Source organism: Porites lutea, chromosome 7 (assembly GCF_958299795.1).
Source record: "Porites lutea chromosome 7, jaPorLute2.1, whole genome shotgun sequence".
NCBI lineage: Eukaryota > Metazoa > Cnidaria > Anthozoa > Scleractinia > Poritidae > Porites > Porites lutea.
Genome location: NC_133207.1, coordinates 32,500,879 through 32,517,104, shown reverse-complemented (window position 1 = coordinate 32,517,104; position 16,226 = coordinate 32,500,879). Strand labels below are relative to the sequence as shown.

The following is a 16,226-nucleotide window of genomic DNA, read 5'->3' as shown; positions in this document are numbered from 1 at the left end:
TAACGAAGAGGCAAGTTCCAAGGTTTTGCAACTAGATCCTGAAAAGGCAGTATCTACGTGCAAGGAGGCGAAGAAAATTTAAGTTTGTTTTCGTTCTTTGTGGCCCGCTCCGTTTCGGCGCTCCGTTTATTTCGAAAATTAATTTTGATACGCCAAGCTGTCCCTTTATAAAACTAAGTCACTGCTGTTTGAAGAACTCTATGTTATTGTTCAGCTTTTGGAAACTTTGAAAATAGCAAAGCTTGAAATGATTTCACCTATTTCTATGCAAATGAAATCCTTAGACAATTAGATATAGTTATACTCCTTTATCTTGTTCTGTACTAATGTGGTGGGGACTCAGTCATCATTTTGATTATTACTGGTAAAATGACTATACGTAATAGTTTTGCTGGGGCGCATTTCAAAAATTTAAGAAAGTCTTCAATCTCCTCCCCCAAAAAATTTCTAAGAAAAATTCCTAACAAAAAAAAACTGTTCAATGGGCCCTGAGGATTCCTTGAATCTTACGCAATTTGCTGCTCACAGCCAGAGAGCTACGTGTTTTCCTGCGCCCCAAGCTGTTACTGGCCACTCCTATAAAGAGAGAGGAGCAGCTGATAGAATGTGACATTTATGGGCCACTCCCACGGAAGAGGGGTGTTACATGGTTTCCTGTACAGAGAATACCTGTTTGATTGTGGAATGTAGTCTTTAATAACAACAACAACAACAACAACAATAATAATAATAATAATAATAATAATAATAAAAGCGTCTCTACTCAGAGAGAGTCCTGGACATCGAGCATGGAACATTTACACCTTTGGTCTTCACCACAACTGGCGGAATGGGAAAGGAGTGCTTGAAGCATCATAGCCGTTTAGCACAGCTGATTGCCATCAAAAAAGGGGAGCAGTATGCCAAAACCATCTCATGGATCAGAACCAGAACCTCATTCGCACTCTTGAGATCTGCGTTGGTTTGTCTTCGAGGCTCTAGGACAAGAAGAGTGCCATGTGGCATTAAGAATGTTGATATCGACGTCGAAGTTGTTGAAGGAGCCATTAAATCGGACTATTGATGTGTTTCCTTACTTCATATATATCTTTTTATTTCATTATTATTATTACTATTTTTTTTGTTTTTAGCAGTTGAAAGAAACTTTTGAATTTTAGAGGTTGACAGTTTTTTTTTATTGAAATGAAATGTTTTTAATTCGAAAAAATTTTTCTTAGTTAAATTAACTTTTTTTAAGCTAAATTAAGTGCTTTTTAAATCGACGGGAATTGTAAATAGTGTTTTTGAACAAATAGTTTTTTCTTTTTTTTTAGAGAAAAAAAAGAAAAAAAATAGTAATAGTAATAATAATAATAATAATAATAATAATAATAATAATAATAATAATAATAATAATAATAACAATAATAATAATAATGGTAATGAGCTCCCATTTATGAAAGTTCTCCTTCAGTCGTGAGTTATGACTAAAAGACCGAGCTAAATACGTAAGGGACACGTACCATTCTCCTTATAATACATGTGTTGGTTTTGCAAATATTCTGCTGGTTTCTGAATCGTTTTGGAGCAGTTTGTAGCTTTTGAGAATGAAACTTTCCACTTCGTGATTGTGCAGATGGTGAACCGTAAGGGTTTTCTATCTGTTTTCTTTCTCTGACGAGACACGGCTGATGGTATGCGTTATAGTTGCGGGGGCGTTTTTCTTGTAAAAAAGACCCCAGAGACAGTTGTTCAGTATAAAAGAATCTTCAGATATTGTTTTGTTTTTATCATCCAGTACGTTTGTGCGCCAAGACATGAAATGAAATAACGCCGATAAGTGGATGATCATTGATCTTTGGTTGGGGTTCTAGACCGTACCCATCTGTATTTTCTTTAAGGGCCGGATCAAGTGATGTCGCTCTCATGGACCAGTTCCCTTAAACATGGGTTTAATCACATACATAGCAATTGTTTCGGCGAGCAAGACCACCCATATTTAACAGAGGATAATGAGAATCATCTTAGCTCTCCTCGCCATATCATACTGACAGGAAGTAATCGAGGGGCTCGCTTCTAATTTGTTCAGAGCTGATCACTATGAAAAAATCAAAATCAAATTGGATGAACTTTACCAGACGGACTTTAATCCGCTTCCATCTTAACTGCTGATCTCAGATGAGCCATATCTCCAAATTACTATTCAGTTTTTAGCCGGTCTGGAGAATTTTTAGCCAATTTTAATTAATGTAACCATCTGCATAGTAGTTTCGTGGTGTTCGATAATACAGAAATGGAAGTTAGTACACACTGAAATGATGAGGAGATACATCTCTTTGCAATCTTTTTTTTTTTTTTCTACTATACTTAGTTAGCAATTTTGTTTTCTATCTTTAAAAAGAACACAGTATTGAAAATTTGGAATCCATACGTAGCGTGACTTTGACATTTTCAGGGACAAAAGCTCTTTTGCAGTCGTGGTCAAGTTTCTTTTAACTCAATTGATCAATTTTTATTACCCTAAATACTGACGCAGAAACACAGTTTCTTTTACGGTTTTAGAAACTAATATAAGCCTTTTATCTATTTGGGGAAAGTACTGTAGGTATTGTTTATTTAACTGTAGTATTTATGTGTTGGAGGCAGCATACCTTGCTTACAAGGACGGAAATTATTAAATTCAAGTTATAGACAAGTTAATTTTAAACGCCTCTTATTGGATGAGAGGTGTATTTCATCTCTTAATCAAACACCGAGAAACGCGCATTTAGGCTCCTTAAGACATCAAGTAACTTAAGTCACTGAATTACCCTTATTTTCTTAATGAAGGTTTCTCATGCTCATTGTATCAATTTCCTTTTGGAACTTGGCTAGCTTTTCGCTTTTTAAATCAGTTTACTGGTTGATAATCAAAACAAATTTATCTGTAAGGGGCCCTGCTATTGAAAATTCCGGCTGTGCACTTTGAAAATCCATTTTGGGAGATTTTCTAATTCAGCGAGAATGAAAGCCCACCCAGATAGAATCAATTGAATGTTGTGGATAAAACCTAAATACAGAAGCTATTTTTGAATGTAATAATGCTTACCCCTGGTTGGGGGTACTCCATGTATGGCCTCTTACGTCCTACCCTTTTCAGGCTTCAAGTACAGTAAAAGGGTATGCAGATTTCAAGGAGTTGAAAAGTACAAAAGGGTACATAGAGCCTTTCGAGCAGACGCACCAATAGCTGTATCATTGTAATTTATTAAACGCTACCTAAAAATGACAAGGAGACTTGCTTCCTGTAACTCGATTTTTAGTTTTAAATTGAAGGTGTACGAAAAGCTTTTCTTTTAAAAATGTGAAAGGGTTGGGGGTTGGACCATGGGGCGGAGCCGGACGGCTCTCCCATCTCCCCCTCCCCAACCCCTAGTGGTTACTGTGAGTTGGTGTAATCTTGTCGGGTTTAATCTGGTCCGGTTCAGCTGATTCAAACTTATTAAGACGGGAGGATCATCCTTTTTATTACTTATAGATGAAATCCTGACAATTCGGAAGAATTAAATATTCAGGAACTGCTTACTAATGCGCTTTAAAAAACCAATTAAAAAGCTGTTTAATTACCGGGAAATAACGAAAAATATAGTTAGCCTGATTCAAATGAAAGCATCTTAGTATTACATCTTTTGGTCCTCAGGTATTTATTTGAATGAAATCCATAAGTGTGACCATTCATAGGTGAAACTAGAGAGGAGTTTCTTTTGGTAAGAAGTTAGCTGAAGTTACATAATTGATTATATTGTATATATTTTGTTATGCGGAGTGGAATCCCTTCAAATTGAATCTGGCGCATTTTCGCAAAGTTAGCATTATGTCCCAAATTATCAGGGGCACCCAACGACAATTTTCGGAAAATATCTGTTCGGAAGACGATTTGAGATCTACAATTTTCGGAACATTTGTTGTAAAATTTCTTGCTTGCCTGCCTCTCCTAGGATTTTCGAACATCTAAAAATGGTCTAATTGCCTATTTTTAACGGATTTTTACTCTAAAAAGGTCACCTAGAATTTTCGGGAGCCTTTTTTCTGGCTGAAATTTTCGAAAAGGGAAGTTTTGACCCCTATAATTTTCGGACCACTAGACTTTCAGCTAGGAAATCCGAACAGATGAAAAATTTTTAAGGGATAAAAATATGCCTACATCTACCGTTTAAATACTAAAATACGTTTAACAATGCTATTTTTAAGTGGTGTTGAACTATATTCTCGTTGGGTGCCCCTGAATTATGCCGGCATAATGTATCTAACCCTTCTATCTGTACGCATCAAGAGCCATTAGAGAACTTACGGCAACAGGACGGGAGAGTAAAGAAGACGGCAAACCCATTCGGGCTCGAGGAATAATTGTTAAATATTCTGTCTAAGACTGTGGTCCTGGCGGAGGACTTTCTGAAGAGGAAGACTAGCAAAGTGGAAATCACAGCTGAAATCAGATCAGATACAGCAGATACGGTATCAGATACGGATACGGTATCAGATTGCAGTTGCTTGTATTTCATGATCTTCTCTAATTCGTATCAGATCAGATACGGTAGATTTGGCATCAGATTGCGGTTTCCTTTTATTTCTTCTGAGATAGTCGAAATAAAATGTTTTACCTAGTTTATTTTCATATTCATAAAGAAAAAAAATTACTTCAGTTCCAAATTTTCCACTCTTACTGAACTCTTTGTTCTTCTTATTTCTTTTATATGGATCTTTTAAAGCCATTGATTTCAAAGTTTGTTCCTGAAAGGCTGGTTAGATATTTCGACTGTAAAATAATCGAATTAACAACTTTTGTTTCTGCCACAGCAAATTTGCTTTTGGATCAATGTTTCCCCAGATGATTGTGTTGTTTTTTTTGTAGGCTCCGATATAAAATTCTGTTACTGCTCCTCATGCATTCTTCTTTCTTCTACCAGCGCTGTCAAGAGAGAATGGTATAAGACAGAGAGGGAATCTTACGGCGTTGAATGGGATATGTGAATTTCTCTTGACCCTTTAAACACTAAGATCAAAATTTGAATTCTCATTTGTTGCCCCTATTCATGTCCTACAGAAGTAGTGGGGAGAAGTTGATAAAATGTCAAGTATTAGTAAATTCATCTTGTGTGATCATGTCCGTAATTCTCATGACCACTCTGTTTAACAAAACATTGATATTACAAGGAGAAATTTGATGCTGATCACTCATAGGGCTCAAAGGGTTAATTATTTTTAGAGGATGTAATTAAACGGAAGTCTAATTCCTAGGACGTCCACACATTTTAGTCGATTGTTTGACTCTCATTTTTGACGTTCTTTAGTTCCCATCCGATGGAAACGTGAATGAAGAACCTGACGGAGACGAACTTCAGCAAGGATAAAAATGGAGATAACGCTCGAAACAGTCAACACATCGTTTAGAAAACTGAAAAGTGCTGTGGTCATGTAGGCTCGGGCCAAAAATGACTGTTTTAAGCGTCAGAAGATCAAGCGTCCGACCCGCGACGACGTCGAACAAAGAGCAACTCGTTGAAGAAGTTGGAAGCTATTTTACCACCATGAACATACTTTATGGGTACTCAATTTCGCGATTTTGGCGAGATAGTATTTCGCGAGGTTTTATTTTCATGATTTCAATAGGCAAATATGAAAAAAGGGCACTAATTTTCGCGATTTAATTAAACGTTGTCAACTTTTTTTTTATTTTCACAAAAAGTCTGAACTTTTAAAATTTCTAGGTAAACTAGAACAAGCAAATGAGTTGTTCGCCGCAACATTTCTAAACATCATCTGATCATTGCAAATCTTCGAATGGATCTTCAGGTGGCTGTTGTTATAACAGAATTTTCTACAAGTATTAATTTTCGAGTGTTTGCATGAATTTCACGAGGATTTTCTTTCGCAGGTCTCTAATTTCGCGATTTTTTTTACAATGGCGTAAAACGCGAAATTAAGTACCAGTATTAAAGGTAGTTTATTCCATCCTAAATGTCACTGAGTTTGGAACAATTTGATCTTAGTTTTTATCTTTTCCAGTTGAAAGAAGCCATCTCTGGACACCAAGATGTCAAATGTCCCTGGAAGATCAAAGGGCATTACGTGTCCGGTTTAGCCCTCACCCCCCTCCCCCAATTTCTAAATCCCGCCCAGCGGTCCCTGTCTGTGTTGGACTGCCTGTGGCAGGGCCAAATTGTTTGACAACTTTACACAAATAAAGGTTTCTCATTTCTTCATGAACAGGACATTTTAGAAGACAAGGTTTTTAAGAAAAAAAAGTCATTCCACCGTTCACATTCTTTCTTTTTTTCTTTATTTCAAAGAAGCAAGCAAAAATAATAGGTGAAATATTAATCCTAATTATTTGCATAATTTCAAGAAGGATCTTTTACAATAAATTTTTCATAAGTTACTGTTATTTCAAACGTCGTCTTAATTTTATACAAAACTATGCAAGTATTGTTTCCTCTCAGGTTAAGCTAAAGAGAAATAGCAAATATTTCCACTTTTACAAAATTTCGACATTTTTATGATGGGAAATCGTCTCAAGCCATGATAAAGTTGGCGTTACAAAAATAACTAAAGCGCAATTTAGTGCATATCCGTGATACGGAGTAATCTAATAACTCAACGCACCTGCAAAAATTATTGTAAACCATTGGTCATTAAATCCGCTCTTATTCGATATGCAAGAAAGAAAAATTTAGCGTTTAATTTTAATCTATTAAATTTCCTTATGCTCTTCTTCTTTATCTGATCGTAGCTTACTGCCAAACCTTAAAACAATCCCACAATTAATTAAACAAATTACTACCATTAAACCTAAGCTGTTCGCAAAAGTTGCTATTGGAAAGCGTTCCAAATCGTTGCGTCTCGACTCCATTTGAATCTGAATGGCTGTAAACTGGTCGGCGGAACCAAGGGCTGTAAAAACATGTAGGAAATGATGGCTGTGCCCTATTATGTCAAAAACTCCTGGCATTAATCTCTCTGGCATCCTGGACATGTTTGCCAAAGCTGAAATCAGGTAGAAGTAGCAATGCCTCATGAAATACGAAAAAGCCAGTTGCTCGTGCTCTGTTTCAAGTGTAGAAGACGGTTCCACGAGAAGGCGATGCAAATATGGAGCGCTATTGTACAGAAAGGCAACCCCGAAGCAAAATGTTCTAATAACGTACTTCATCTTTGACCATCGGTGTCGAGAGACACAACAAACTACAGTTGACAAAACAGAGATGAGACAAGAAACGCTGAGAAAAATGGTCGAAGAACTGAAGAGCATTTTATCGCTATCGAACGAGCGACTGTAGAAATAAAATGCTTGTCCTGCCCCAACACTGTACACGCTTATCGCTGCATAATCGAAGAAGAAACAAATGTGGCGAACTCTAGGAGACATGGAATTGAACAGATGAGCGCCAGAACTCATCAACAAAAATCCACATATTCCAATAGCGAACGACAGCAAAGGGTAGGCGTAAGTGTCGGTGATGCCGTACTTCCAAAATAAGGACGCGAACCGTACGAGAAAAAGCAGAAACGGAACAAAGTGCGTCCAAACGTTGACGGTTTCGTTTCGCAGCTGAAAAGCACTTTTGACACAGTCCAAAGCGGAACCGTAAGGTTTGCGATAACCAGAGCAAATAAAAATTTCGCGGAATTGAGCGGGAACGTCTTCGGAACGCAAACCAAACTTAACCTTCTTGTGCTTGTGTTCGGCATTATGTATCTTTTCCATTTTAGCCATTTTAGTTTATGGTAGCTGTTATAGGGAGGAAAAAAGAAAAACAAGCAGTTCTGATTTCGCTCTTTCCGCTGTCAAATGACTGCTTACACTCGTGGTTTGCAAACGGAATGAAAATGAAAAAGCCGGTTTTGCAAAACAATTGAATTCGCCACCCGGTAGAGTATTTGTTTACCCTCTCGCTCATTGGTGGAAATTGCCGATGGGTTTTCCTGCAGGTGTAAATTGCTTTCAAAATGGTTTTCCTCTGAACAGGGTAGAAGATAATTAAGTGACGCCTCTGCGGACCGAAAAAAAAATTACCATAACATTTTTCTAATCCCTCACTTAAAGATTACTTTGCAAGTTCAAAGCTGAATTCAACTAAGCTTTCAGGAAATCTCAGGGAAAAGAATAAATATTTAGGCTCGATTTCCGCCGTCTCCAGGGTCCGGTCTTTGATCCTCCCCGAAGAGAGAGTGCGGGCTCATTTTCCCGAACAGCGGCTGGTAATCGAGCCTAATAAATATTCTGATTTATTTTAGTGTGAGATTTACACAAAGAAAGGAATTTCATGGATTTTGTTTACATTTTCAAATCTTTTATTATGAACGACAAAAACATTATCCCGCAAGCAGATGTCTCCAATTTTCTAGGAGGGAATGCGTCCAGGTAAAGAATTAAAAAATATATATATATATATATATATCTAGCCGCGGGTGTTTTAAAAACCAACCTAATGAAATTTGCCGTCATTGGGATAACAAGGCGCCAAAAGGTAGGTTTTTTTTAAGTCCCACAAGCTCCAAATTCACAGTAACGAAGGAAAAGGAAAGGAGAAAAAGAAAGAGCGAGGAGGAAGAAAGGAGGAGAAGAGAAAAAAGCAATGGTTGCACTCTTAGCTTTTATAATAGCTACTTTGGAGAAAAAAATGTTGGACACAAAAGGTCCATTTGGCGGTAACGTTTTAGAGTCCTCCTCGCTCTTTCTTTTTCTCCTTTCCTTTTGCTTCGTTAGTGTGATTTTCGAGCTTATCGGGCCCGAGAAACCTGCCTTTTGACGCCATTTCACTCCAATGACGGCAAATTTCGTTAGGTTGGTTTTCAACAAATTGGCTAGATAAATTAAGCAATAAAAAAATATAATAACATCGCGTTTCTATTTCATTACATTTATCATTTTAGGTTTCCTATGCATAGTGCACAAAGGTTTTGCGTTGCGGGCTTTGCCTCCTAAAAAGTTTTTTGTTTCTAACTGCATGAGGCAGAAAAATTGCAGATGTTGTTTTCATAATAGAATATAAACTTTTTAAAACGTACGACCCTGTTATTTATTTATTTATTTTAAAAAGCCTCAAATCTGACTGGTTATCAATGGCGTAATTAGAGCATTACCTGTTGGATAGTACGGGCATTTGATACTTATGCCCAAGCAAATGGATATTACTTGTCAAAGAAAACCGTTACCTGTTGCTTATAAGCTCTGGACCCAGTTTAGTTGTTCGAAGACCGATTAGCGCTGGCCCGGGATGACATTTCAATCCGGGATTCTTTTTCCCTAGTTCTCTTGTTCAAACGCAATTTCTCGGATAACTTTCTCCAATTCTTTGTAGAGCATCCAATGAACAAATTTCAGACAAAGATATAAGTTAAACTGAATTTGCTTCTTAAGCTTTTATATCTGAACTTGAAATTTCGCACTAACCCTGGGCTTTGAACAACCCGGCCCTGGCTTATACATCTTTGTAAGGGGTTTTAGGACGGTTTATAAACGGAGGGGCTTATAAGCTATCGCAATGCTGACCAAAATAGGCTTTGCATTTACTGATTTTTGAATTAAGCTTCAAAACATTTTGGAGGGGGGTTTATACAGTGGTAGGTAGGCCTATGACTGGGTCAGAAAAGTCAGACAACAGCAGGCATATGATTACAGAACAAATTCTGACGTCACTATCCTTGTTGTAAATCTCTATTGTTAACAGTTTTTTTTAACACACGCATCGGCCTGAAAAGATGCAGTCTGCAGGTGCAAAAAGGGAAGGGAAGGGAGAGAAAAAACACCCCCCCGTTTTCTCTTCCTGCCCCACCCGTTTTGACACTTGCCTCGCAGGTTTGAAAGGATGTGTATATCAAGACTCCTATGGTGATATCTAAACCATGCAGAAGTTCTTTTGACTTGTCACGCAATCCTCCCTTGTGGGAAAGGAAAGCATGACAAAGCCCTAAAAATGTCATCATAGGAAGCTAACTAACAGATATCTTCAAGAATTATGTTTTTTCAAGAATTATGTTGTTTCTGCCACATTTTCTGTGCCAAGCAAATTTTAAAATTCTACTACCTAACCAGCCAGTAGCGTGAGAAAAAAGCTGGCATCAGTTGCAAGTACCACTACTTGTTTAAACGTGAAATGACATCTGAGAAATGATTGCAGAAATTCCATACTGATGATGCATCACTACCCAGATCTGGATAGTGCTTCTGATTGGTCATGCCACAAGGGAAATTTGTTTCAATCAATCAGAAGTACTACCCAGATAAGAGTAGTGACACGTCATCAATATGGAAATTCTGCGCTCGTTTCTCAGACGTCATTTTACGGGGAAGCCAATGGTGACATCGTGAAATGTCGGCTGTTTTCTAGGCCAGGGGCATTTCAAGCACGGTCAAACATGTAATGTGCAGGCCCCATATTAAGCAAGAGGGGGCCATGTCACTGCATACCTGAACCCCGGGGGGGGGGGGGGGGGACTCCCATATGAAACAGACGGGAATGCTCATCGGAAATTTTGAATTTAACCCCTAAAGGAGACCATCTAGGCGTGGCTCAAGCTTTTTGTGATTCCTAAAGGAGACCAATCTGGGCGTGGCTTAAGCAAATTTTGACCCCTAAAAGAGACTGCTTAAAAACACACAAATACGGTCGACATGCAATGAGTTTTAATGATATAAAGACATAACAAACAAACTTAAAAAGAAAATTTGATCTCCGTCTCTCTTTTCGCGTAATTCTGTGTTTCTTCGCGGAACCCTAAACGAGACCTTGGCGGCTTAAAATATTGGCGCTTTGCCCGGAACACCCTAAGCGAGACCAAAATCCAAAATCTACACCCCTAAGCGAGACGACAAGCATCCCCGTCTGTTTCATATGGGAGTCCCCCCCCCCTCGGGGCCTGAACTCAGGAAAATAAAAAAAAAACCATAGCATAGCATAGCATAGTGTTAGACTTGTAAACAACATTTTGGACCAGCATAGCCTGCGCCACAGATGTAATCAAACCCTGGGTAGTAATATCTGCAAAGCAGCACTGAGATCCTTTGTTTTGGGTCCTCAGTTGCCTTCAACGTTTCAAATTTCATTTTAACCTGGTTGGCAAACAAACAATAGCTTTTTAACAGGCCAATCATAGTGTGAACTAAGGGCAGTATGCAGGTGGGGTACTCGGAGAAGGATTTTGGCACTGTTTTGCAGGTTTTGCCTTTGGCGCAGGCTAAAGCCAGCATAGTGTTAGACTTGTAAACAACATTTTGGGGCACTTAAGTTTTTTTTGCCCAGAAAGTGACCAAAAAATGGCTTGACTAGCTTCAAATGGGGTTTCAAAACAAAAATTTCCAGGGGGTTGAATGGGCTCAGCAATCAGTAGTGAGGGTCCAATTTATACAGTCATGTTTTTCATGCACAACTAACAGCTGTGAATATGAATTATTGGTAAATGCTAATTTTTCTAGTTGTTCTACCTACAGAAGGAAATCACTTTCTACTACACTTACATTTAGACTTCTTGGTCACTGGTTTCAAGTTTACTTTTCCATTTGCATCACCTAGTTCAATTTTTATTGACCCAAGATCAACTGATCTGGTAAGGAGGTTAATCATGGTCTTGAACATTTTCTCAATAGTGTTCACATCTAGTGCGCTAGCTTCCATGTAGCTTAGGCCATTACGTTTGGCAATTTCATGGCCTTCCTCAGAGGAAACTACCCGTTTCTCTGCTTGATCTGTCTTGTTCCCAATTATGATGATCAAAGCATTGCTTTCTGTGCAGTAAGTCTTTGCTAAGTTAAGCCATCGAGGAATGTGGTCAAATGATTCGCGATTAGTTACATCGCAGACCAAGAAAATGCCATGGACGCCACGGAAATACATAGCCTGCACAGAAAAGAACTGTTCTTGACCAGCAGTATCAACCACTTCCAAACGGACAAACTTGGAGCCATATTTGAAAGACTCTCGATCAATCTCTACCCCTAGAGTTGTGGTGCTAAAAAAAATATTGAAAAAAGGGTTCTTGAAACGATTGAATAAACACGATTTTCCAACTCCTCTGTCTCCGATAAAAAGCACCTTGAGCTTGTAATCATATGATGGTTGGCGTCCAACTTTCTCAATCTGAACTTCTTCATCTGCCTCATGCAAACTTGATCGTTTCACTACCTTCCATTTGTGCCTTTCAAGTTCTTCTTTAATGTCCTTGATGTCAGGTCTCAATGTACTGTCATTCTCTAAGCATCCTAACACCAGTTTTTTCAAGAAATGTTCCCCCATCTCAGTGATGTCTCTTTTGCGTCGGACATGTTCACTGATCATCTCACCATCTTAAAGGAATGAAAATTTTCATCAGATTTTTTTAAAATACAACTTAAAACAGATTTATCTATCAAAATAATAGATTAAAAAAATTAAATGATTTACAGATCCATTTATCCACTTTGCCACTTAGATCTTCAGCAAAATAAATAAACAGTCCCCTGTTTTACTAGAGATATGTATCTCACATTACCCTTGCAAAATTCACTTTTTAATAGTGCCACTCAAGTTAAGCCGTGTTTGGCGGGGTTAGGAACTAGATGGGTTACCTGTCTTGAATATAATCCTGTTATGAAGGCCCCTACTTTATTTTTTCCTCACTTCTTCTTAATATATACGAGTTAAATTGAGGTGGCCATGGGGCAACATATCATTGTAGCAGGGATTTGGCAGTTTGTTCAGAGCAGCTTACAAGTTCAAACTACAAATTGTATAGCAATACTGCAAATTTATTTTGCTCAACACTGCAACGGCTAGCAAAGGTATCTCTTACCTTTACCTTGGGTGTTAAACCACCTTAAAAAGGGTGTTAAAGAAGATTTCATTGATATATCAATTATTTTTCAGAATGAACTTCTCAAACTCATTAATAATTTAATTCATATTAAAAAAGAAAACACAAAGGAAATGTGAGTGTTAAGGAAATCAGATGAAAAACTGCCCATTTTTGCATCCTTAATCTCTCTTTCTAAAATCATTTTGTTTGAAAGACGTAATACTGAGCATTCGACACAGTGTTTCATCACCAGATGAAACAACCTTTAAGTTTGTCAAAAACATTCCACTGCACGTCCTATTTTCAACTCTCTTCTCAGTAAAACTGTGAAAGGTTTGAACGCAGGAGTCATTTCAAAAGTAGGTTGAGTTTGATCGTCTGGGTGAACGTAGTCCTGAATAGGACTGCTGTTGTTGACAGTGACTGACATTTTGACAACCTGTGCGGTAGTCATCTTCAGAGTCAAAGTGAGTTGTATCACGTCAGTTGATGGTATACTCTGGTAATTCTTCTCAGTATTTCATTTGGTGACAAAACGCTGTGTCTCCTGCTTGATATATTGCGTCAAATCAATAAATTTATGGAAGTTCTAAGTTGGGACTTCCCCATATCAAACTGTCTCTAATATTGGAACCAAGTTCTGTGATTAGAATAGAATTTCTAGGAAAAAAAAACACGCAGTCACCACTGCTCCTTTCCCTCCCTCTCTAGGGATCTGTACTGGACAGATAGTACTACTTGTAGGGATACATGGATATGTACTTAACTGGATATAGATTTAGGTATCGTAGAAAGCCTGCAGAAAAGAACTTATTCAGTGAAAAGATCCTTTTGAAAGAAACAACTTTGTAAAGAATAATTTGCATACATCGTAATGCATTGGTACCAATAACACTCAAATCTTTTCCCAGCTACCTGTGAGGACTAATACTGGTAAAGTTGTTCTCATTGATTCTGTGGTAGCCGTGCAATCATCAAGTCATGAATGTACTTGGGAGGTTTGCTAAGCACTCAAGAAGCTAGAGTTGTTCTAGGGTACTTGTCAAGTAACTGTGCTTCTTTTGTGCTTATAGCAACCTCCTGTGTACATCAATAGGGACTTTAAGATCCAATGCCGTGATGGCAACAAGAACGTCGCTTACAAAGTGAATTTGCCTTCTTTCAGTCTTTATAGCGATCATTCCTACCCACTTTATAGGCGAACCCTCCTGAAGCTGAATTTCAAGGGACCAAATTCAAGCTCAGAAAGAGAAATAAAATTTTGTTGTTGCTTGTTTACGTCCTCCATAAAATGCAATATTAGGCATTCTCACGTCGTAGTCATGCAGAAACAGGAAAGAAATGTACAAAAAAGTGTGATGCACATGCGAAGTTGTTGTTTTGCTAAGTAAACCAATTTTTTTTTACGTTCTCGTTGTTGTCTGCATCATGGGAACTTAAAGTCCCTAATAACTCGACGTGTTCACCACTTCTTAAATGAGTCAGGCAGCCTTTTTGACTGCAACTTATGGAATGAAGAATGCTTGCTTCAAAACATACCTTTGGTGATTGGAGTTAACGGCCACACACTTGGTTCATGTCCAACAATCATAGCCATAACCACTGCACCAAAAGAAAATATATCAACTTTTGGGCCATACCTTGCATTTCCTACCACCTCAAACTGCTTCATGACAGGGTATGTTTCAGGAGCTGTGTATAGCGGTGTTCCTGGAACATTGGTGGCATGCATTTCACAGCCTGCTTCAAATATTTTGGCCACCCCCAAATCTGCAACCTTGGCATTACCATGCTCTGTTAGCAATATATTTTTTGTTGCTAAGTCACGATGCACAACAGGACGCTCCAAGCCATGCATGTAATTAAGACCTTCGATTACATCTAAAGCGATGCAAATCAGTTTCATTTCAGGGATTTTTGGTATGGTTGTGGACTCTCTAATGTACTTTTCCAGGTCACAGTGAAGTAATTCAGTGATTATTATGGGTGAGAGTCCTTTAGGAAATAAAACAGTGTGTAGTTTTACTACATTAGGGTGGTCGAGAAGCTTTAGAACATTCCATTCTCGCTGAAATTCCTCCATATAGTGTTCTTGCAGGCAGGAGCCATTTTGAAAGAATACAGAGTGAAACCTTTTCGCTGCAACGTTGCGTCCCTTCCACACAGCTTTATAGACTTTGCCATAAGACCCTTTGCCTATCTCCTTTTTCAACACCAATTCTTTGACATGAGATTCCAGAGATTCTTCCTGTGCTCCTGCACAACTCATTTCGAAGATATGAAGCTTTTCTCCCAGGCTACAATTCCTAATAAGCCTTCTCGATTGGACAGCATTGTTGCCAGACTTAGTACGAAGCTGAAGACTTCTTCCGGGAAATCTCGTTTTAAATCAAGTCTCCAAAACAGTCCAAAGTAACATCCTGGATTTTTCCTTACAACAAAGAATTAATACAAAACAAAGATAGCTAAATGTGATTGGAAGATGGTTTGATTCTTTTTTCCCAGTTCCGTTTTCTCAAGTTTTGCTCCTCGCTTTAATTTGCCGTTGATCACAACCAAAACTCCTTTTGATACATTTGCATTATGGGTACCTTACGTGACGAAATATGTGAAAATCACCCCACGCGAAAAAAGGCGACACGCGGCGGGGAGAGAGAAAAATGCCGCGTGTCGCCTTTTCTCGCGTGGGGTGATCTTCACGCGTGCTCGCGTTTCGCTCGCTCTACTATCCCTGAGGAAAAATGGGGGACTACTCGTAGTCTAACAGTTTCCGGTCAATGTTCACAGGGGTTACTAGTATAAAGAGGGTCTTAGCCTGCAGTGCAGGCGTTTTCATCGAGCGCGCGCGAATGGTTTTAATCGCGAAAGCGCCATGTTGAAACTCCCGAAGAGAGGAGTAAATGGGGCGCCTCTCTTCTTTTTTCGCCCTCACACCTACCGTAAGGGTTACTATTTCTACTCTCCCCAATCTTCCTCTGTCATAAAATCAAAGATGGCGGCGTCATCGTAGCGATCCGATGAAAAAAACAAATCACGGAAAATTTCCGGTAAGCTGCGTGGCACTAAAAATAATGAAAGCTACTTGGCAGTAGGGACACCTGTGGGTAAAGAAACTTCCAAAGCCTGCACTACCTTTAACACATGAATACATGTCTCAAAGTTTTGACCAATCTGAGATAAAATTGGCACTGGATGGTGACTTATGCGTAACGCAGCTAAAAACACAGCTTTAAAAATTTATTTGTCGCAAGTTAAACACAAGAATTTTCAAGATTTTGTGGAAGAAATAGCAGCCCATGGGGTCCATCGGCGTCAAACGTCTGAGATTTTGTCACTGTTATTACTTAAGGCTGTTGCAAACTCAAGTGTCCCCGCCCCAGGGAATTTGCCATTCAAGGCAAAAATGCCCGGGGGGAGCATGGGTGCAGCTGGAATTG

The 16,226-nt window shown here is 38.6% G+C and overlaps 2 protein-coding genes across 2 annotated transcripts; both read right to left on the bottom strand.

Annotated features, from left to right (window-relative positions):
• Positions 1-6,419: 6,419 nt before the first annotated feature.
• Positions 6,420-7,822, bottom strand: LOC140944064 (membrane progestin receptor gamma-like). The gene has a single exon (XM_073393174.1). It carries the CDS (start codon positions 7,730-7,732, stop codon positions 6,710-6,712), a length of 1,023 nt encoding a protein of 340 aa, XP_073249275.1. The 5' UTR covers positions 7,733-7,822; the 3' UTR covers positions 6,420-6,709.
• Positions 7,823-11,183: 3,361 nt separating this feature from the next.
• Positions 11,184-15,334, bottom strand: LOC140942952 (uncharacterized). Its single transcript, XM_073391973.1, has 2 exons — positions 14,329-15,334; positions 11,184-12,301 (listed from the first exon to the last, which is right to left on the bottom strand). Exons 1-2 carry the CDS (start codon positions 15,056-15,058, stop codon positions 11,457-11,459), a joined length of 1,575 nt encoding a protein of 524 aa, XP_073248074.1. The 5' UTR covers positions 15,059-15,334; the 3' UTR covers positions 11,184-11,456.
• Between the last annotated feature and the right edge of the window lie 892 nt (positions 15,335-16,226).